This window comes from Pollicipes pollicipes, unplaced genomic scaffold, assembly GCF_011947565.3.
Source record: "Pollicipes pollicipes isolate AB1234 unplaced genomic scaffold, Ppol_2.1 Scaffold_4881;HRSCAF=5763_pilon_pilon_pilon, whole genome shotgun sequence".
In the NCBI taxonomy this organism is placed as follows: domain Eukaryota; kingdom Metazoa; phylum Arthropoda; class Thecostraca; order Pollicipedomorpha; family Pollicipedidae; genus Pollicipes; species Pollicipes pollicipes.
In genome coordinates this window covers 37,709,367-37,731,404 of record NW_023596576.1, presented here as the reverse complement: position 1 = coordinate 37,731,404, position 22,038 = coordinate 37,709,367, and the positions used below count along the sequence as shown (strand labels likewise).

The 22,038-nt window shown below is 58.9% G+C and overlaps 2 protein-coding genes across 2 annotated transcripts in view; both read right to left on the bottom strand.

Moving 5' to 3' along the window:
* Positions 1-672, bottom strand: part of LOC119101467 (glutamate receptor ionotropic, kainate 2) — a 67,548-nt gene extending 66,876 nt beyond the window's left edge. The window contains exon 1 of the mRNA XM_037224807.1: positions 159-672. The gene's annotated coding sequence lies outside the window, so the exon portion shown is untranslated. The remainder of the gene's footprint in view (positions 1-158) is intronic.
* Positions 673-8,512: 7,840 nt separating this feature from the next.
* Positions 8,513-22,038, bottom strand: part of LOC119100340 (dystrophin) — a 113,950-nt gene continuing 100,424 nt past the window's right edge. The window contains exons 24-33 of the mRNA XM_037223443.1: positions 18,882-19,084; positions 17,498-18,046; positions 15,557-15,642; positions 14,153-14,480; positions 13,429-13,540; positions 12,845-12,964; positions 12,547-12,668; positions 11,759-12,140; positions 11,344-11,464; positions 8,513-9,302 (exon numbers count right to left, since the gene is read on the bottom strand). Coding sequence (XP_037079338.1) covers positions 9,223-9,302; positions 11,344-11,464; positions 11,759-12,140; positions 12,547-12,668; positions 12,845-12,964; positions 13,429-13,540; positions 14,153-14,480; positions 15,557-15,642; positions 17,498-18,046; positions 18,882-19,084 — 2,103 coding nt within the window. The 3' untranslated portion in view covers positions 8,513-9,222. The remainder of the gene's footprint in view (positions 9,303-11,343; positions 11,465-11,758; positions 12,141-12,546; positions 12,669-12,844; positions 12,965-13,428; positions 13,541-14,152; positions 14,481-15,556; positions 15,643-17,497; positions 18,047-18,881; positions 19,085-22,038) is intronic.

Genomic DNA, 22,038 nt, shown 5'->3' with positions numbered 1-22,038 from the left:
TCAGTGATTTGGTTTAGGTATCAAACGGACTAAGTACCGAATTCTCGACGAACTGATAACAATTAATTTACCCATCATGTCGAGGCCTTACACAGTTGCTCAAAATCACCTGGGAGACGAAGGCCTGAGGAGTATGGCGGCAGTGGTGAGATGCTTACCTGTGTCTTAGATGTACGGGACCAAAGCTCGGAAATCCGACACTGCAACACCAGCTGTGCTACTGATGACCACCTCGGGGCACCCGTCAGGGGTGTGAGACGACTCCGGGTCACAGGGCGAGCACAGTCACCAACACGGCACTGGATGGGGGCGAGCACACTGGTGATACCTGGTGTCTCACTCTCCCATAGCCTGCACTCAGCTGAGCTGTTCCGTCGCACCGGAAGAACCACTCTTTAGCTGGGTATGGTTAGATGGAACAGTTCAAACACGTCACCGCGCGGAGGTCCAAACGTCCCGCCTGAGGGACTCAGCGCGTGCAGTTTCCACCGGTCTCAAACAGGCATTCGGTGGACCTGCTTGCTGTGAGCCCTCATAGCTGACGGACGTCTAAGTAACCTCAGTTATCAGCAGTGACAGCGGTCGTGCTGAACAGGCTGCCAACAGAGAGCGGCGGCAGCGCAAGACGTCGTGCTCGCGGTAGTCACGCCACGCACCGCTCGGCACTGCCGGCCGCCTCCACTGGCTGCGGCACCAGACTGAGCCGGGCGGCAGGGGCCGGCCGCCGACGGCGGCGGCGCAGGCTCAGCGCCGGGGCAGCCGGCGGACCGACGGAGCCGACAGTCAGCTGCCCTCCTCTCGGTCAGGGGACGTGGGACACGCCCATGTCCTGGTCAGGGGACGTGCAGACATGGCCACCTCCCGGTCAGGGGACGTGCAGATACGGCTGCCTCCCGGTAAGGGGATGTGGAGACACGGCTGCCTCCCGGTCAGGGGATGTGGAGACACGGCCGCCTTCCGGTCAGGGGATGTGGAGACATGGCTACCTCCTGGTCAGGGGACGTGCAGACACGGCTGCCTCCCGGTCAGGGGATGTGGAGACACGGCTGCCTCCCGGTCAGGGGATGTGGAGACACGGCTGCCTTCCGGTCAGGGTATGTGGAGACATGACTACCTCCTGGTCAGGGACGTGCAGGCACGGCTGCCTCCCGGTAAGGATGCGTGGAGACACGACAACTTCCCAGTGCAGACACGGCTGCCTCCCCGTCAAGGGAGATTCTGTCCTCTATGTCTGTCTGTCTGTCTGCCCTGTCTGTCTGTCCTGTCCTGTGTCTGAACTGTCCGAGTGCGTGCCTCCCTGTGAAGAGATGCGCATCACTTATCCCGGAATGCGTCACGTATGTTATATATGATCATCAGCATATTAGTGTATTTTTATATGAAAAAAGAAGCGCAAAAGGTCCTAAGGCGGACCACGCTATTGTTATCACCGGCGTGAATTGTCAGTGTTTAAAAAGGTGTCAACTGTTTTACTGCCTCCACAGGAGGAACAGGCATCATGACATGTTCAGTAACAAAAGCTAACTTAGTTCGTGAAATGCTGTCTTCCAGCAGTCGTGGGCTCTACAAAGGACGATGAGATTGAACGATTTTCAGCATCTTTTAAAGCAATGCTCATCCTTGCGGTTGCCGTTCCCCAGAACCAGCGGGACACGCGGTTCCGCGCCCGGCGTTACCGCCGTGTGCCACCTGCTGTGAACACGTCTACTGCTCGCAATCAAACTCAGCCACTTTCCAAAAAATGGAATTTGAGGGGGCGGTGTGAGATAGAGGCTAGAGGAACACGCGGAGTGCGGCGGTCATGTGAGAGAGAGCCCCGGGATGTGCCGCGCGCGGTTCGTTGTGAAGGTACGGAGTCTGTCGACTTGACATGAGACCCCACAATAAAAGAACACAAAGGTACGAGCTTACAAGGATAGGTGTGGTCTGGTCCTTGTAATCGATTATGTGTGAATGTATGATCATGTTTTGTGTTTCAACCCTGCGCCCTCTCATTTTTGTTGTGGGTTTCTTTGAAACACAAAGACAATTGCGTGGTTTCTTTCACCCCGAAAATGTCTTAGACTGATACTGGGCGGAGGGGAAGAAAGCAAGGATCCAAAGAAAGACAAACAGCCACCAAAGTTTTAAATTACGGGAAAATACACGTGTGGGCGGCATGTCCTTGATCATGTCAGGCATGTAGCACACCTTTAAATCCGATGCAAGCTGTTAATAAATGCAGATCGCTTCCCGACCCTCTTTAGAGGCACAATTACCCAGTCTTTGTTAACATGTCACGCTGCAGCTATGTCTCCAAGCATCGTGCTTGTTGGATTGGTGAGGTTTTTGTTCGCGTTTCAGACAAGGGCCCCTGGGTTGGTGCATATTGCCTAAAATTGTGCCTTTACCTCTCTAAAGATACGAGCTGGAGCTGAATCGATAGGGGAGGACAAAAACCACAAATGTTACAATATTGGGGCGTGTTTCTTCATAACAGCCAGCGCCTTTGTGATGAGGCTTAGCTTGACGCCTAAAAGTACGTAAATGTGTTTGATTTATTGCAGAAAAGTGCATATGATATATACAGATATATCATTCAGCAATACAAACCATTCCTTTATAGCAAACCAGGCAAAACATTGCATATCATTGGGATCAGATCCACTGCGTAGTTTTCTATACCACAGGCGCACACAAGCAGGAGGCACACGGCTGCTACATGTGCAAATGTTTTTGGCAAATGCGCGATCATGGGTCCCATTGGTCATTCCACAGCGGAAAAAAAACACCAGGGTGCCCTAGGGCGAGGCGAAAAAGACATTACGGAGCCGCCAACTGGCAGAGGAGTGCTGAGTGCTGAGTGCTGCCCCATGAGTGCTGCGGTCGAGGCCCTCTGGTGACCTGGACCCTCATTGCGATAACCATGCTCGGACGCATTGCCGCTAAACGCAGTCCAGGGACAAAGCTACTTATAGATCATCGATCCCAACTGAATACGAAGATGTCACTGGGCCTTCAAATCTCCGGTCGTTTCGTATGCGACGCACAGCGATTACAGCTGCATAATTGAAAACTGCGGTAATGCTCTCCTCAATGCGACGCAGTTTTCTAGGACCAGTCCTGCGAAATGGTGGCTGAGCCCTGAGGCTGAATGAGTGTCTGAATTCTCTGACTCGAAATCTCCGAAACAAAATTTCGCTCAGCGTTGACGTGATGTCAGTTGTGCCAGCTTTAATGACTCTCCCAATTTGTGACCCCTCCATCAGGCCTGAAAAACCCGACGTTGCGATTCACATCTCCTCAGGCACCTGAAGACGTCCGGCGACGAAGTGGCTTTATGTACGAAAGGTCAGGTCACGTTTTCGCTGAAAGAGAGAGAGAGAGAGAGAGAGAGAGAGAGAGAGAGAGAGAGAGAGAGAGAGAGAGAGAGAGAGAGAGAGAGAGAGAGAGAGAGAGAGAGAGAGAGAGGGAGGGAGAGAGAGAGAGAGAGAGAGAGAGAGAGAGAGAGAGAGAGAGAGAGAGAGAGAGAGAGAGAGAGAGAGAGAGAGAGAGTGTGTGTGTGTGTGTGTGTGTGTGTGTGTGTGTGTGTGTGTGTGTGTGTGTGTGTGTGTGTGTGTGCGTGTGTGTGTGCGTGTGCGTGTGCGTGTGCGTGTGCGTGTGCGTGTGCGTGTTGCGTGTGCGTGTGCGTGTGCGTGTGCGTGTGCGTGTGCGTGTGCGTGCGCGTGCGCGTGCGCGTGCGCGTGCGCGTGCGCGTGCGCGCGTGTGTGTGTGTGTGTGTGTGTGTGTGTGTGTGTGTGTGTGTGTGTGTGTGTGTGTGTGTGTGTGTGTGTGTGTGTGTGTGTGTGTGTGTGTGTGTGTGTGTGTGTGTGAGAGAGAGAAAGAGAGAGAGGTAGAGAAAGAGACGCATTAGTTTTCACTGAGGTCTCTCTTGCTAGAACTACTGAGATAAGGCAAAAGTCTTATGTCTGCAGAGAGCTATAACCTTCAGCTTTGTATGCAGTGGTAAAGCCTCGGGAGCATGGCCCCGTTTTTTTGTAAATTACTTTTCAATGAGCCACGGATCCAAGAACGGGAGGAGTTGAGGGGGGGGGGGCTGTGTGCGCAGCTCGCCCCCCCCCCCCGTCAACTTCAAAGTTAACTGTGGCTGACTATTCCCTGTGGAGGGCAAATTCTGGTATATTAATGGTCCACTCTGATATTCTAATGAGCCATTCTGAACTGTTAAAGGCTGATTGATGTAAGCCTGTCCATTCTGACCGATCCAGGGCTCATCCTGGCCTATTAACAGCTCATTCTGACCAAAAGAGGGCAATTCTGGGGCTGTAGAGAACCCTGTGACCAGTAGAAGGTTCATTAGTGACTGAGGAGGGTTCATCGGCCTGAAGAGGTCAGTCTGATCTGTAGACGGCCCATTATTGACTGGGACGGCCCAGTCTGCTGTGCCGTGGGCTTATTATGAACTGTAGATGGCTCATCACCAACCGTGGAGGGTCCATTTTGGCGTATACAGGAGCCCATTCAGACTTGTAAAGTGCCTATTCTGGTCTGTAAAGGTGTTATTATTGGCTGCGGAAGGCCATTCTGGCCCGTAAAAGGGCTTATTCTTACCAGCAGAGGGATGTTATTTACCTGAAGAACCCATTCTGGCCTGTAGAAGGCCCATCCTGACCTAAAGGGAAGCCATTCTGGCTTGTAAAGGGCTCATCCTGGCGCGAAGAGGGCCTATTCTGACATGTAGGAGGTACGCTATCGGCTATGGAGGATTCATTTTGTCATGTAGAAGGGCTTGTTCAGGCTTCAAGAGGGCCCATTCTGACCTACAAAGAGCCCATTCTGACCGAACAACCTGTAGAGGTTCTCTACAGGCCCATGTTAATCTGTAGATGTCCCATTCTGCGATTACGTGACTAGAGGGCCATCCTGACCCGCAGAGGCCCCATTATTGACTGTGGAGGGCCCATTAGTAATTGTAGTGCTCCGGCGTTCTGGACTGTGGATGACCCTTTCTGCAAAGGACCATTTTAACTTGTATAGGACCCATCGAACTTGTGGGGGCTCATCATCTGCGCGTTTCCCAACATCGCGGTTCGCAGCAAGCAGGACCGCATGCAATATGAACACCACTAGTCGCCTATTCTTGATCCACATCAGAAGAAAATGCACCACCGTTCATGCAACCCTTATTTCCACATTCCGTAAGACCGATACGTATATTCGTTGGGTTCAGCGAGGCTCTGCGCCATGCCGTGGCGCAACTTGCGAACAATTTCTGCAATTTTACCTTTGCAGCTTTCTCGAAAATGGTCAATTTTCAACGACAAAAATTGCTGGAAAAGTTCATTTTGCTTAGCGTGGCGCAAAATGGGCGCTGTCCCCCAACCCCATGTTTCGGTCCATTGATTCCCAGGCCACCGTCAGGATTCATGGAAGCTAAGGACGAGATGGTGTTCGGCTTTTAGCAATGAATGCGTCAAACCATGATTTTCTTCCTCAAAGTGCCGGAATTCCGAGTCCAACGGTCTACCACTGCAGCAGAACAATGCGACGCGCACTCAGGTGGGCGTAGTCCTGCTGAAATGTTCTGTCTTTTCGTGAGGGCCAGAAATCGGAGTGTCAAACTGGATCTGCCGCTCGTGCTGCAAGCTTAACGCTACGTTTTCGTCAGGACCGGTACTCGGAGTGTCAAGCTAGGTCTGCCGCTCGTGCTGCAAGCTCAACGCTACATTTTCGCGAGGACCGGTACCCGGAGTGTCAGGCTAGGTTTGCCGCTCGTGCTGCATTTACGACTTAACGCCACATATGGTTGCGAATAAGCAGGAGGGCAATCAAATAAGGACATGTGAAACGAATAACGAAGTAGCAAATACATAAACGAACAAATAACAACTAAACGAATATGAGACGCATTTGTGGCGAGCTGCGGAAACAGCTGAATGTCGCCGCGGTATAGAGCGGACCGCATGGCCTGAGGGTAGCGAGGACTCATGGTCCGAGTATAAGTTAATATAGCTCCGATCAGCCCTGGAGACCCAGCGTGTTTTGCCCGGGTGAGGATATGCCACGCATGCGTGAATGCAATGAAAGGGAAATGTGCATGGATGGACGCGTCAGAAGTCCATAACGTAAGACGCGTCTAAATTATTATTAATTTCATTGATTATGAAATTGTTTCATTAATTATGTGCAGCGTCGAAATCATTATTAATTTCGTCATCAATCATAGCGAAATCAGTCATTTTGCGTCATAAGTCGATGACGTAATAAGCGTCGACGTAAGACACGTCGATGGACGCGTCGTCGCGAAAGCTCTATATATGCTCTACATAATGAAGAGGTACCATCCACCGCAGGAACAGCTTCTTTGTGTGTATGCTACTTACATCCGGCCATTGCTGGAATATTGTGCACCGGTTTTTCATGCGGGACTCTCTGCCAAGCAGGCGCAACACCTTGAGAAAGTGCAGAAGAGGGCCTTGAAAATTATCTTCGGCCATTCGGAAAAGTACTCGTACATCTTGCAACGCTTGGGCATGGAAACCCTCGCTGACAGAAGAGAAAAGCTATGCCTAAGGCTAGGAAAACAAATGTCTCCCATGCATAGAGATCTGCTTCCAAAGCAGCGAGTGGCGATCTCCAGCTGAAATACCAGGAGCGCAAGCACACTTCAAACGTTTTGCTGCGGTACGCGACTACGCAAATCAAGTATTCCCCATATAACCACTCTCATAAACACAGATATATTATCAACTAAGAAGAATCCTACTTCGTATGTATATTGTGCACATGTGCTATATGGGTTGATACTCGAAGCCATGCTTTTCTCACTAAGCCGTCTCTCCCTCTCTCTCTCTCTCTCTCTCTCTCTCTCTCTCTCTCGTCATGTAGATATAAGGTTTATCATATAAGATATCTTGTAACTATCCAGGGCTATCTGATAACGAAAAACGAAGCAAAGCGTTCGTGCCAAGCGCTTAGTAATACGTAATTAATGCGTTCGTAATTAACTCATAAGAATATATTTCAGTAACTACGAGACAATGCTGACGTTAGCATGTTCGAATTGATGCACGTCATCTTCGTTCGAGGCTGAACATACAAACGTCGACGGGTACAAGATCGCATACGGGACGCCGTTTTACAAACTCCTGAAGCAAAAATCGCGATTATTTCCTTTGAAGGCCAGCAGTGACACGTTCCCACTTCGGTTGCCCCCTCCCCTGAACCAGCCCTTGTCCTGGGACTTTGGTTCGAGCAGCGTTGTTCAGCTTACGCACGCTTGTCAATAATCTCTAATCCTTGTGATAAACGTTGGTGTTCACTGGCAAGCGACTTCCTATCCTGATACTCACCATGAGTCATAGTGAACCTCCGGCTCCGCCTTGGCCGCCAAAACCGCGCAGCCCTTACGTCGAAGCATTAATTTTCTTGAAGTCTTGAAAGTTAGTGTCTGTACAGATTCGAAACATTCCCTGTACTTCAAGTGCTCAGTTTTTAAGTTATCGTTTGCTTCACCCTGTTCTGCCGTGACCATGAACACACCTTCGGAACTTCTATCTTGATGATGAGTTCTAGTTGTTTCTCCAGTTTTCTCAACATAATCAACATTTAAATAACCAAAGCCGCTTGATATCGTCATTTAATCATCACCTCATGGTAAAACAAATGCGCACTATTTTCAGCACAGACCTGGCCCACCATGAGAAAAGCCAGGGGCTCAAAGGCCTCCCCTGCTATCAAATACAACACGAGGCAGCGCACGGGTCATGCCAACTACTCTGATTTAGGCCCATCCAGCGTTGAAGGTCTTTACATGTATTTCTTAACTTTTGTCTGGCCGTATGGTCCATGATGCACCCTCGAATACTACCGAGCATGGTGCGATATCAATGGGTATCCGGTCGGGGTAAGTTGTTACCCGTGTACCTAGCCGGCATTAGAATCATATTACAATTAAGCTCAACTATAGATGCATCCCCCTATGTATCAGGTGTCACACACACACACACACACACACATACACACACACACACACACACACACGTATATATATATATATAAATATATATATATATATATATATATATATATATATATATATATATATGTCCCGAAATCCTTTGCACCGTAGCCACGCCTCATCGCCCAAGAGCAGGCACCTGCAGTGTACACTCCAAGGCCGAAGCAATGTCTCGAAGTTCCGCGAGGTGGTTTTCGGCTGTTGCTTCCGCTAAAAAAGCGCTGTCACGTGCGCTTCCAGCGCACACCTGAGCTGGCATGCGCGGTGCAGCATGGGAGCACAGGAGAGCACCGCGTCTCCGGCGGGGCGTCGCCAGACCGTCGCAAATAGAGCCCACTTCGACCCAAGTGAACTATGATGTGGGGCCAACGGCCTTAATTCAGAGGTCTTCATCAGCGGAGGAGGTGAGGCCTCAAGACTTGCTCACCCCAGGCAGCTGAGCTTCAACTTATATTTCCTGGCCTGATCCTGATTCACATCGCTTCTGCTCTGCACATACACACACAAAAACACATTATTGTGTGAAGGTATATTTCATACTCTCTGAGAATTAAATCTCAGGAAATAAATGTGATCAACAACGGCGAGCGATTCATCTCAACACAATTTCGGGAATCATATGTCAATGAGATTAAAATCGTCTAGCACATTACCTGCTCCAGCGGGGCACCTAGTAAGCTCCCTACACACATAAATAAACCGACGCTTTTCGACGCTACGTGTGGTGATAATTGCGCAAAAGCTATTACAAAATTATTAAAATCTTCTCCAACGAGCACGCGTTCACCGGCTCGAACCGAAGCAATAATGTGCAAGGCTACACTACAGCGGTCGGCCCAGGGAATGGGTTCAACAAGTTGCCAGCTCTCGGCAACACTATCGCTACGTCTGTCCAGCTCCGCGAGCAGACAAACGGCCCCGTGGCACGTCTTCAGCGGCGGCCGGTGGCCTGGAGCACCCGGCCGCCGGCGCCCCGGCCCCGCCAGTCCCGGGCGTGCGCACCTCAGCAGCCGTCCCGGCCAGCGCCTCAATTTCGCCGCCCGGTACAGAATGAAGGATATGTGTTTGGAAGCAAGTTTGGGTGATATTGTACATGATATGCCGTAACATCGTAAACGTCGTATCAAAGTTTGCACCGAGGAGGATCCCAAAAATTAGAAACATCCGTTCAATGGTCTTGGCCACAAGTCGTCCCGGCAGATGGAGCGGCGTCTAAGGAACTACTACTTTGGTCGATCGTCGGGAGATGGCTCCTCATCCGTCATGACGGTGACGAGCTCGCCGACTGCTTTACCCAAGTCTCCTGAAACAAGCCGGAGCAAATTTGATCAAGACAGCCGCTGCACTGAGTCGCTGACACTGTTCGCTAGCGATGGCACATACCTATCATACACAAAACTGAGAAGCATGGAGGCCGTCTCCAACTGTTGCTGCCATCCTCAAACGGGGGGGCAAGGCAAAGCACAATCATTAATTAAGGAATATTAACCAAACACAAATCGCTGCCATCAGAACGGTGACCGCGAAGACATCGAAATAAGTACACGTCAAACCCCGCCTGGTTCACGTATCTCTGACGCTCAATTGTACAAATAGCTCCAAAAAACATCCCATAGGGGGCATTTCACTTATACACGCAACGCGATTTTCGAGAAGCTTTTACAAGTCGATGACTGTGTCTCGCGCGCTATACAACACACACAAAACAAGTAAACTTGCTAACAGCCAGGGATAAACCTGCACGCTTACGGGTGCACATTTCGATGCATGCTCTTCAACTGTAAGTGAAAATCTTCACGATTAAAATACAACGCAGGTTAGTCGTTTCTAGGTAGCCACGAGCACGAGCACTAGGTACCCCATGCACATTCAAATAGTGTTATACGGCTGCTTGCTGTAGCGGGCGTTACACGACACAACAAAGACAAATACGACAAACATACACACGAGCACACCAAACTGTCGGATAAAAACACACACACCGCCGTCTCTCAAAGAAATGTGTACATCTGGAGCGGAATATCACAAAATACGCCGATGCGCAATCAGAAGCCATCCATTGGTTAGGTGCTTGTCACAACCTCTGCGCTGGGGAACGGTCATGCAGAAGCGGCGCCAATACAGGTCTCTGGCGCGCCTCCGGCGGCGCTGCCCCGGCGGGCCTGACCTCGGCGGCCGGCCCGACGCGGGACAGCGGCACGCCGCGCAGCTGCATGCGGGGGACGCAGCGCGGCCCGTACCTGCGTACGAGAACAGGTTGCCGACGTAGTCGACGTGGCGCGGGTGGGCGTGGGGGAGCGGGTAGAGGGGCGAGGGCGGCGGCCGCGCCGCCGACGGGTACTGGCAGTCGTCGGGCCCGGGGTAGTCGGGCCGCACGTAGCTGCGCAGCTCGTGCAGCTCGTGCAGCTCGCGGCCGACCGAGAGCAGGCGCACCTGGCGCTCCAGGCCGGCGCGCGACGCCACATACTCGGGCGGCGGGTAACGCTGCGGCGACGGCTCGTGCGCCGGCCGCGCCGAGCCTGCCAGACGGCCGCCGGTGCTGCTCACACCGACTCGGCACATACACATACATACACACATACATACATCCACACGCACACATACGCGCGCACACACACTGCTGATGGTACAGCACAACACTCGCCAACGCTTCTGAACAGACTTGACACCCTCACAGAGGGACTGGACACGGCACAGCGGGGCGGATGGCGGCGATCCTGCCCAGGACCAACACGACAGACAGCACAGCGGACAGGCACCATAGGTGCCGTCGGGGCCACCCTGCTAACGCTACAGCGCGGCGGTGAGTACCCAGCGCCGGCGGGGGATACACGCTACCGCCCGCCGCATGTGGCACGGAATGTGCCCAGAGCCTGCAGGAGGAGCCTGGGCGCAGCTTCACAGTCGACGGTATTCACACAACTCCCAGCAGGACAACACGCAGCCGGTTGTGAGACTGCACATGCTGCGACGTGGGCGGACTTTGCAACGCTTGACGCCATCCCAGCTGGACTCGCAATCCCGATGGCCAAGTGAGGATCAGATGTCGATGAGGATGCCCACGATGACAGTCCACCGATCACAAGAGATCAACATGCCTCGTCCCACTCATTTCCACACGCTGGCGACACACGGTCTCTCGGGGTGGACCAGACGCGTCAGTCACTCGCCAACAGCGAGCACCACAGTGCGTACAATGTCCCACTGTCCGAGCCACCTCACGTCCTCCACACTAGCCACATGCAGTCTCCCAGGCGAACCGGCTATGTTCCGTGCCCCGACACCCGCTAGGCCCTCTCCCGTGCGGCGAGCTCGCTGCCGCCTCGCTGCCCGCCGCCACTGACCTTCGCGTGCAAGCGAGGTGCCGTTGGTGCGCGCCGGCGAGTCGGTGGCCAGCTGCGAGGCGGTGACGGAGCGCGTCTGTAGCGTGCCCGTCCGAGAGAGGCTGCTGCCGCCGCCGCCGCCCTGGCCGAGCCACGGCCGCCACCGGTCACCACACGGCCACAGGTGGCGCCACCGACACGGCGCCCAAGCCGCCAGCAAAACCGCGCCAGTCAAGAAAAACGTCACGAAGCCTCATTTGTCCATTTAAAATGTTATTCAACCAGCGACGTAGACATTCGCGACAGAAGGTCGGGCTGCTGGGCGTTGCCCCTCGTCCAAATCAGACCCCTGGCGGCGACCATCTAACCAGTTTCCGTGACCCCGGAGTGGTCCGGCAGTCCTGCCGGCCACCGGACCCCCAGCATCGGGCCTCACCTCGTCCAGGAGGCGCCGCAGCTTGCTGAGCTGCTGCTCCAGCTGCCGGTTGTGCTCCTCGAGCACCTGCATGCGCGTCTCGAGGCGGCCCTTGTGCTGGCGCAGCAGGCGCGCCTCGTTCAGCATCTCCTGGTCGCGCGGGCTGGCCGGCAGCTCGGCGGCCGCGCCGCCCACGCCACGCAGCCGCTGGTACTCGGCCTGCAGGCTGCGGTTCTCGTCCTCGAGCTCGCGGATCATGCCCTCCAGCTGCTCGCGCTGGCTGCCGTCGATCTGGCGCACCAGCTGCACCGGGCTGCAGGGCACCGGGCCGCCGCCGGCCGCCGAGCCGTTGCTCGTGTTCAGGCTGTGGCAGTACTGCATGATCAGCTGATGCTCGTCCTCACTGCAACAGAGAGCGAGAAAGAGGGATGGGTTAGTCGCTGGGCGGCGGGCGCCTCACACGGCCGCCGCCCGCACCGGACAGCGGTGCCCCGCGGGCGGGCTCCGAGGCTCGATGGCCAACGTCTCAGAGCCTTCAGCGGCGCAGTTACGACTCACCATGGCCCAATTCAGCGACCTTCTTGAAAGGAAGGTTATCAGGCGGGCAACATAACCTCAATGGTGATGACGATCAGATTATTTTACGGCCGATTTCAGTGCGCCACGCCTACCCCATATAAAGCGCTGTATGCCAACATTCCGTAAGACGTGCCTGGGCCGCCTGAAAGCGCCGGCGAAACATACCGGACGTTGGGAGGAGGCCAGGCGCTGACCTGGCCTTCTAACGGACCGGTCGGCGGCGGCCTCACCTCTCGGGCGTGGAGTAGCTGCGCGTCTCCGTGTCGGACATGCGGCAGCTGCTGTTGTAGAGCTGTCCCCGCTCCGGCGACTGGTGCTGCGGCGAGGCCGTCGGCGACTCCAGCGCGTCCCCCTGCCGGCCGGGCGGCACGTCACACGCCGCACAGCTGGTCCGGACGCCAACCCAACGACCATCCACAAACATCTAGTGGCCGCACCAACACGGCAGCAGGTTACCCGGCTCCAGCCGCCCGTCCGACTCTTCTTCGCGCGGCGATCACGGCGACGAGGCTCGCAGCGACGACCCACCTCGAGAACCGTCTGCACCGGCAGGTAGCCCAGCTTCGGGTGCTTCTTGAAGTAGCGCTTCGACTTGAACTTGTTGCGCAACGACTTGGTGAAGTCCTTGATGTCGTCGCTGGACGAGCTCTGCGGGCGGCGAGGACTTGGTTGGTCAAATGTCCCCACACCGGATCTCAACGCCCATGACGGCGAACACACCGCCAGCGACGCAACTAGCGCAACACCGACCTGCACGATAGTCCATGTTTCCACCAAAATCCCCGACCCGACTGCTGCTGCTGCTGATGATGATGACGAAAAAGCCAGCTGATGCGTGCCAATGAGAGACAGCACGCGGGTGTGTACACGCACGGCCTCCGACGGGCCATATTTGCACACATCGACGAGATTTCGGCGGCCACCAGTTCGGCTCACCATCAGGACGTTACAAAAGCTAATAGTAGCGGCGACCACACAGTCAACACCAGCAGCCAACAAGCGGACACTGTGCCCGCGGCCAGCAAACACTCATTCGCGCCGGGCGAGGTGGTGCGTCGGGCGGCGGGCCGCCACAGGGCTGCCGGTGTCGTCTGGCTGCCAGCCGAGCTCACCTCCGTACAGTACTCGTGCATGGGATGAGTCAGCTTATGGCTCTTGGAGACGCGGCCGGTGAAGAAGCACTCCTGACACATGTCGAAGTTGAAGCACTTCAGGCACCGGTACCTGCGGGCACGGGGCGACCTTGAGGGAGCGGCGCGCGCGCGGCCGCCGAGGCCCTGAGACGGCGCCGTGTCGTGACGACAGCCCGGCTCGACAAACACCGCCGATCCCATCACTGCACGCAAACCGAGCGCCGCACTCGGCGGACGCCGCGGAGCCGCCGCCGGTGGAGCCCGGACCGGCGTCTTTCACACCTGCTGTACTGCGCAGGGTGTCGCGCTGCACCTACCCTATCCTATCCTATCCCGTCCCATTCTATTCTATCCCATCCTATCACCCTATCCTATCCTATCCTATCCTATCCTATCCTATCCTATCCCATCCCATCCCATCCCATCCCATCCCATCCTATCCTATCCTATCCTATCCTATCCTATCCTATCCTATCCTATCCTATCCTATCCTATCCTATCCTATCCTATCCTATCCTATCCCATCCTATCCAATCCTTTCCTGCCCTATCCAATCCTTTCCTGCCCTATCCTGTCCCTGGCCGGGCCGGCTCACCTCTGCCGTGTCCTCTACGCCCCTCCCTCACATACGGCCATCCCCGCCCCCCAACTGGCGACTCGGGGCCCCACCGAGCGCCTCCGCCGCTGCCGCCGTCGGGCCCACCTGAAGCCGATGATCGGGTACTCCTTGCAGACGTTACACTTGGCCTGGTGGCGGGCCCGCTCGGCGCCGGCCACCCGGTGCAGCACCGGCAGCCAGACCAGGCTCTGCGGCTCGTGCTTGAGCCAGGCCAGCAGGTGGACGGCCTCGATGGTGGTGCGCTCGCCGCCCGCCTGCTGGAAGCAGCTCCGCACCGACGGCTCGATGTTGGAGCCGCCGAACGCGGCCACCTCGCCCAGCTGGCGCGGCAGCTGCACCAGGTCGTGCAGCAGCAGGCCCAGCTTGCGCTGGTCCGCCTGCCGCTGCGGGTCGGCGATCAGCCGGAACATGTCTGCGGGCGCCGGCAGACACGGCAGGCGTCAGCAGACGGCCAGGGTAGGTCAGGGGTACGGGGGAGGGTCAGACACGACAGACGTACGACGGCCACAGCGTGTCTCACAATACGGGAGAGCCGGCACATGTCTGACGATATGGAAGCGGGACGGGAGAGAGCTCCAGCAGACAGCCGAAACATACACATGTCTGATGTCATGTCAGATGTCATCAGACATGAGCGATCGGCCAGAATAGGTCCGAAAACATAATGACACCATAATGACGGCACACATTCGCAGTCATACCAAACACGTGCGCAAACGTCACACAGGGGTGCCATCGGGCATAGCCCACGGCCGTCCGCTGCAGAGGAAGGCCAGCAGACACGGCGCACACAGACCATCAGACATGACGGACGGATGGTAAGACATGACACATACACACAGCTACACAATCGGTCGCATCCAGCTAAGTCATCAGACGTGGTGGACGATTTCTCTGACACGGACAGTCAAACATAGCAAACACACATTCGAACTGTCCAACATAGCAAACACACATCCTGACAGTCAAACACAACAAACACACATTCCTAGTCAAACGCAGTCATAAGGCACCGGCTGCCTCCTGCAGACGGAGTGGGTCTGAAGTACACACACCATGGCACACCGGGCACTGGGCATGCCCGGCCGAACACCGAGCAGACCTCATAAATACAATGAGACGCGACATGACACCGCCGATCGGACAATGGCCCAAAAGGAATAAAGCATAGCCAATCACTGAAGTCGTGATGAGGATGGGGGCGCCTGGCGGGGCGCCCACGTGCCAGGAGACAAGGCCCACACTTCGCCAGTCACCGCGTGAAGTGAGCGCCGCCAACCTGCTCGTCATACACAATACCAGCGGCGCCCATATCTGACTTCATCATGCAAAATACGACCTACGGCAGACCGCTCGGCGATCGGCCAAACAGTGCCGCATTGAGGCCGGCAGAATGGCATGTATGCAGGCCGCACCAGCCCGTGCTCGGCGCGCTGGCGCACCAGACACCGAGAGACGCCCGTCTGGCCGAGCGGCCTGTACACTCACAGCGGTACTTCTCCTCCAGGTGGCCCTTGGAGAGCGCCACGATGCCGACCTTGAAGGAGAGCACGCGCAGCTGGCCGGTGCGCTGGCTGCGGGGCAGGCCGGGGCGTGGTCAGCGGACGGCGGGCGGCGGGCCGGCGAGTGGTCAGCGGGCGGCGGGCCGGCGAGTGGTCAGCGGGCGGCGGGCCGGCGAGTGGTCAGCGGTCAGCGGGCGGCGGGCCGGCGAGTGGTCAGCGGTCAGCGGGCGGCGGGCCGGCGAGTGGTCAGCGGGCGGCGGGCGGCGGGCCGGCGAGCGTGGTCAGCGGGCGGCGGGCCGGCGAGTGGTCAGGGGGCGGGCGGCGGTGGTGGGGCGGGGGCCGGCGAGTGGTCAGCGGCGGCGGGCGGCGGGCCGGCGAGTGTAGCGGTCAGGGGGCGGCGCGGCGGGGCGAGTGGTCAGCGGTCAGGGGCGGCGGGCCGGCGAGTGGTCAGCGGACGGCGGGCGGGGGCGGCGGGAGTGGTCAGCGGGCGGCGGGCCGGCGAGTGGTCAGTGGTCGCGGACGGCGGGCGGCGGGCGGGGCGAGTGGTCAGCGGGCGGCGGGCCGGCGAGTGGTCAGCGGGCGGCGGGCCGGCGAGTGGTCAGCGGGCGGCGGGCCGGCGAGTGGTCAGCGGACGGCGGGCGGCGGGCCGGGGCGGGCCGCAATCTGGGCCGGCCGGCGCGTGCCGCCCGGCAGCCGCTCATCTGCATGCGGCGGCGGCCGGCGGCGCGCCGCCCGGGACCGGCCGGCTATCAGATGCTCGCGCCGGCCGACGCCGAGCGCCGCCGACCGCCGCCGCCGGTCAGCCGGCCCGGCCGGGCGGGCAAGGGTCCACCCACCCGCCGACCCACCGACCCACACTCACCGGCCGTCACACGCACACACACACACACGGCGCCAGCAGCAGCGCAGCCAATCAAACCGAAATACCAAGCAGCAGCGTGCCGCAGATAGGACAGGGCGGAACCTACTTCCCCCAGCAGCCCTCCAGCACGGGCCAGCGCCAACAGCCACTCGACTCCCGACACGCTCAATGGCCAGCCAATTTGCGCCTCATCACCACCGCCGGGTAACCAGAACTTCTTATCTGCACCACCTTCGCTTCCAGCGCGGATCCAATACCGAGTGAGCCACTCGACACCGGACCGAAAGCCATTGGAAAGTCGACAAGTGCCCACTTAGCCTTGCATACCGCACCAGCTAGCCTTGCCGCGCCGTTCGCCCTCGCATACGGCGGCAGAGCTCATTGAATATAGAACGATCGGCTGGTAGGTGGTGCCCGCCGCCCCTGAATGCCACCATGACCCGATCCGCCCCGACCTCATCGCGCCGCCCGCTTCCATCGACCGTCGACAGATCGTAAACCGATTGATGTATGCCTCCCGCCATATACAAGTAGGTCACAGCGCGTTTCACTTTCGACACGGATTGACTTGGCAATCCGATGTCTCCCTATCGCGGTTGAAAACCAAATTAGAGGGTACATTTTTCTGGCACCCAACGACATGAATAAACGATATAAAGTGCAGGGAAAGCTCAAGGAGCAAACCACAGCAGCGGGGACGGGCGATATCTCCATTACCTGGCAAGCCGTCGCGCATCGTGCGAATTCCTTCAAAATCAATCGCAATACATGCATGAACACAGTTTACCAGCTGCCCAAATCCCATGACATGACGTCCGTTTCGCTGAACCGCAAATCTGCGAATTCTTTTGAGATCAAAAGGAACCTATGCATGAACACAATTTACCAACGCTCCAAATCCACGCCATGAATACGACTTGCATTTCAACACTGATCCCTTCAACTGAAACCAAGCGGCGGCACATCACGAAGCCGGCCCTGCCAGCGCGGGCGACACCGCCCCGTGTCATCTGACAGCAGCAGCGACCGCCAGCCTCTGGCGGCGTCGGCCGCGGCCTGACCCACCTGTCGTAGACGTTGAGCAGCCAGTTCATGCAGAGGTCGAGGCAGACGGGCATGTCCACCTGCTCGGCGCTCTCGGCCGCTATCGTCTCGTACAGCGTCGCCAGCACGGTCAGCATGTCGGGCACGTCGATCAGCTTATCGTTCTGCGCGCGCAGGCCGTGTCCGTCGAAGGCCTCGACGGCGTGCGCCAGCGGCAGGTGGTGGAGCGCCAGCCGCCGCTGCAGACGGCGCAGCTTCAGCGACGTGCGGTACGCCGAGAAGCGCACCGTGTTCAGCTGCGACAGCGACTGCATCAGCTCGCTCAGCTGCGGGTGGTCCCACTGGGTCTGCTGCGTGGCGTGGTTGATGTAGTAAGGCACTTGGTTGGCGGCCGCCGAGCGCTCCCAGGGAGGCTGGACGGAGCGGCGCAGGAAGCCGGCGGCGGTGTGCGGCGCCGCCGGCCGGCCGCCCGACACCTGTTGGTAGCGCTCGTCCATGGCCGCCGTCAGCGACTTCATGCGCGTGTTGAGCGCCTCCAGCCGGGACAGCTGCGCCGGGTTCAGTGGCACGCTGCCGACGCACAAAGGTCACAGAGGTCACAGGGGTCACTGCCTCGTGACTGGCTGGGCGCAGCGCAGCGTCTGGCTACACCAGCTGCCCTCATTGGAGACAGGAGAACATTGGGAAGGCGGAGGAAACGGCAGGGACGTGTATGCAATGCCAGGCAATCCCAATACCCATTATCACACGTGCGCCAACAATTCGAACGTTGGTAAAGGCAACAATGCTTGATGCACGACGCATGACTTCCACTCGTTCCGAAAGCTTTCGAAAGTTTCAACTCAACAGCTGCTTCCACGGCAATAGGCAGATACAAAAGTAGCACAGTTGTCGGGAAAATATCTCCTCGAATTTTACTTCGATGACTACCACGTTGTTATTGTTGGCCAGCCCACCCATGATCAGACAATTTCTGGAGTGTCTAACCCCCTCCGCCACCTCCCACCACCAGACGTTCCTTGTGAACGCCTGAAACTCCTGACCAGAGCCGCCATGTGTGTCTGACGCTGCTGGCCAGACCATCACCGTCTTCATTATCCGAGCGTAAGGCACCAATGACCGTAGCCCCTCTCTGAATGTCAGGCATCCCTGACCAAAGCCCCCTCTGAATGTCAGGCACCCCTGACCGGGCCCCCTTCGAGTGTCAGGCTCCCTGACCAGAGCCTCCTCTGAGTGTCCAGTACGGGAGTTCTCTGAGTGTCCGGCACCCCTCACCAGGGCGTTCTTAGTGTCAGGCATACCTCAACGTAGCCTCCTCGGAGTGTCAGGCACCCCTCGCCGAGGCCTTCTCTGACCACCCCACGCCCCGGGCCATACCGATCCCGGCGCGGCCTGACCGTCTCACCTGTTGGCCGCCAGCCGCGCCGCCTGGTCGTTCACGTCGTCCAGGCTCCGTTGCGCGCCCACCAGCTGATTGTTGAGCTGCTTGTACTGGGTGACGTCACCGTCGGTGGTGACGTCATCCTTGGTCCAGCCGCCGCGCGCCAGCTCGGCCTGCGACAGCCGCTCCTCCACGTCGTTCATGCACTTCTCCAGCACGTGCATCTTCTGCGGAAGAGACGGGGCGTCGTCGTCACGGCGGACCCACCGCAAAACACGAAATTCACGTGATACAACAAATGTGGCTTCGCCAACGGCTTTCGCAGAATATCAACTAATTAACGCGAGTTTGGTGTTTCGTTGTTCCTTAAATAAAGCGGAGGTTCAACCAGCGTGGGGCGTGTTGCTAACGATGAATACAAGACGGCCTGCTGTTCGACGCACCCTCCAGTAGAAAGACGTGCGCGAAAGACGCCTTATACGGTAGAGACGCGGCCTTCAGCCGGGTGACCATCCGGCCGCCAGCTAGTGATGCGAGCAGACAGCCCGCTCGTGACCACTCGCACCAGACATGTCCACAGAACACACACACACACACACACGCGCGCGCGACCGCGGAATCACGGTGGCGGGAGATGCGACAGGGCCGGGGTGCAGTGAGAGCCGGAGGCACTGTCCGGCGCCACCTGCCTCGGACACACCACAAGACGCTAACTGACCGACGCCGGACAGGACCGCGCCGACTGGCGGTCGGCGACCAATCTCGGCGCCACCCGAGCCAGTGGCGGCTGTGGCGGCCCCGCCACTGCTGGATGTCGCGGCGGCCCCGCTCGGCGGCCGCCTCAGCGCGGCGGCGGCTGACACGGCATCGACATGGCCGGGCAGCAGGCCCTGTGCGGAGCGCCCCCTCCGCGCTCCAGCCCAAACACACCGCCGCCGGCTGCGTGCCGCGCGAGCCCGGCAGGACCAAGCGCTCCGGAGAAGGCACGCCGCCGGCCGCGCGCCTCCAGACACTCGGCGCGCCCCTGGCGTCTTGGCCGGCTCCTCTTATCCAATTGAGAGCAATTGGAGCTGGTGCTCCCGGACGTGAACAGACACCGCCCGGGGGCACGCGCCCCTCACACAGCCCCGCTGGGCACCGCTGGCGGCGGCGGAGGCCGGCCGCGGTCGAGCGTCGGCCGCCGCGGCGCCGCCCGGCTCCACCACCCCATCAGCGGCGGCCCCGCCGACCGCCGGCCGTAACTTCGCCCACCTCCGGCCGGCTAATACCCAGGTAAGCCGGCGGCTGGGTCGGCGCCGGCGGCCGCGCGGCCGGTCGCGGTCGGCGTTGAACAACGATCGGCCGCACCGCGCGCGCCCACATTGTTCCGTCGGCCGACGCGGTGAAAAGAGACAAATAAATGTGGGGAAGTAAATGGACGCCGGCTGCGCTCCGAGGACTGAAAAGGAGCCGCACTATGGACGAGAGCAGCGCAGCAAACAATGCATCACAGGAGGATCCGGGTAAAAACGCCCACCGCCTGCTGCTCTACACGTGTCTTCTCATATGATCCGTGCCGGTAGCCAGAAAAGCATCATATTTCCCCGGAGAAATATAAGACGGAGCTTGTGTGGGCTTAGGAAGCCAAATGACTGACCCAAATGGAACTGACGTTCCTCTCGCCACCGCCTACATTCCACCGGCGTCATCGGGTAATTGGCGCTCGGCGTAGGCCAGACCCAGCATCGGTCGACCCACGGGAGACCAGCGAAACGTACCGCCCGCGTACTCCCAGTACCACAGCTCACGCCCAAAGACCATGCCGATCTCGACATCGCAGTGTGCCGGGGGGAGGCAGCTTTGGGTGGCGCCTATCCGAGCCGTGCCACGCGACAATCCAAACGCCATATCCCACGGTGCGCGGTGCCTTTTACATCCCCAGGGAACGGTTGAACAATGCACAGGGCCGACCCATGGGAAGGCCTCTGCAGCTTTCCAACTGCAACGACCTCTCCGACGTCTGCCCCAATTCCCGAGCAAATTTATAACAGACGTTTGCACACTACCACCTGAAACAGAAAATATCCAGACCCGGCCACGGCCGACGGCGGCCAGGGCCGCGCCGAGAGAGAGCGCCCTTCTCCGTCACATGGACGGCTGGGCCGGCGGTGCACGCGGCGGGCATGTAGCGTCGGCCGCCGTCTCTGCCCTGCGCCGCACGCTGCCGGCTGCCCAGCCGGACACGCCCCCTCCCGTGCGCCGTACCGGCCGCATACGCCCCACGCGCAGGCCGCACCCGACCGGACCACGCCCCTCCCACACATGTCAAAGAGGCGGGAACCCAACGGCCACGATGAAGGGACGGCCGCATGGACCATGCGATCTCACGTCCCCCACTCGACACAGACGCGGGCGGTAGCCGAACAACGCCCACCTCTCGGACCCAGAACGAGTCGGGACTGCGCGGCAGCGAGTCGGCGCGGGCGGCGGCGCGGCTCAGCGACGGCGACGGCGACGGCAGCGGCGACGGCGGCGACTCGGGCGAGCGCCGGGCGCGCCGGCGCCGCAGCGTCAGCAGCAGCGGCGAGCGGGGCGGCCGGCTCTCCTCGGCCGCCAACTCGGCGTAGCCCCAGAGTGGGCTGGGCGGGCCGAGCGGCAACGGCCCGGCCGGTGACGGCAGCGGCCCGGCCGGCGACGGCAGCTGCCCGTCAGGCCACGGGAACAGCAGCAGAGAACCGCCCACGCTAGGCGAGTACGGCGAGTGCAGCTCGGCCACGCGCAGCGGCGAGCGGCCGGTCGGCTCCGACCCAGAGCCGAGCGCGCCGCACTCGGCGATCACGTCCAGGGCGGGCAGCGGCGGCGGCGGCGGCGGCAGCGCCAAGGTCGCCGGCCGCGGCGGCCGCACATCCACGCCCGCCTCCATGGTCACATGGCAGGACACCGGGCGTCACAATCACACGGGCGCGCGTCTCGGCGGCCGCCGGCACCGCTGCGGCGCTCTCGGGCGCGCACGGTGCCGTCCGTTCGCGGGCCGGCCGCCCGGCGTCACACCTGCGCGCGCGCGGCCCGCCGCTGCCCGGCCGGCGCGCGGCTCGCCGCCCGACTGGCGCCGCCGCGCCACCGCCGCCGCCGCGCCGCGTCCCGCCTCTCGCCGTGACCCGGCCGGCCGCCGGGTCAGCCGGTCAGGTGCGCCGGCCGCCCA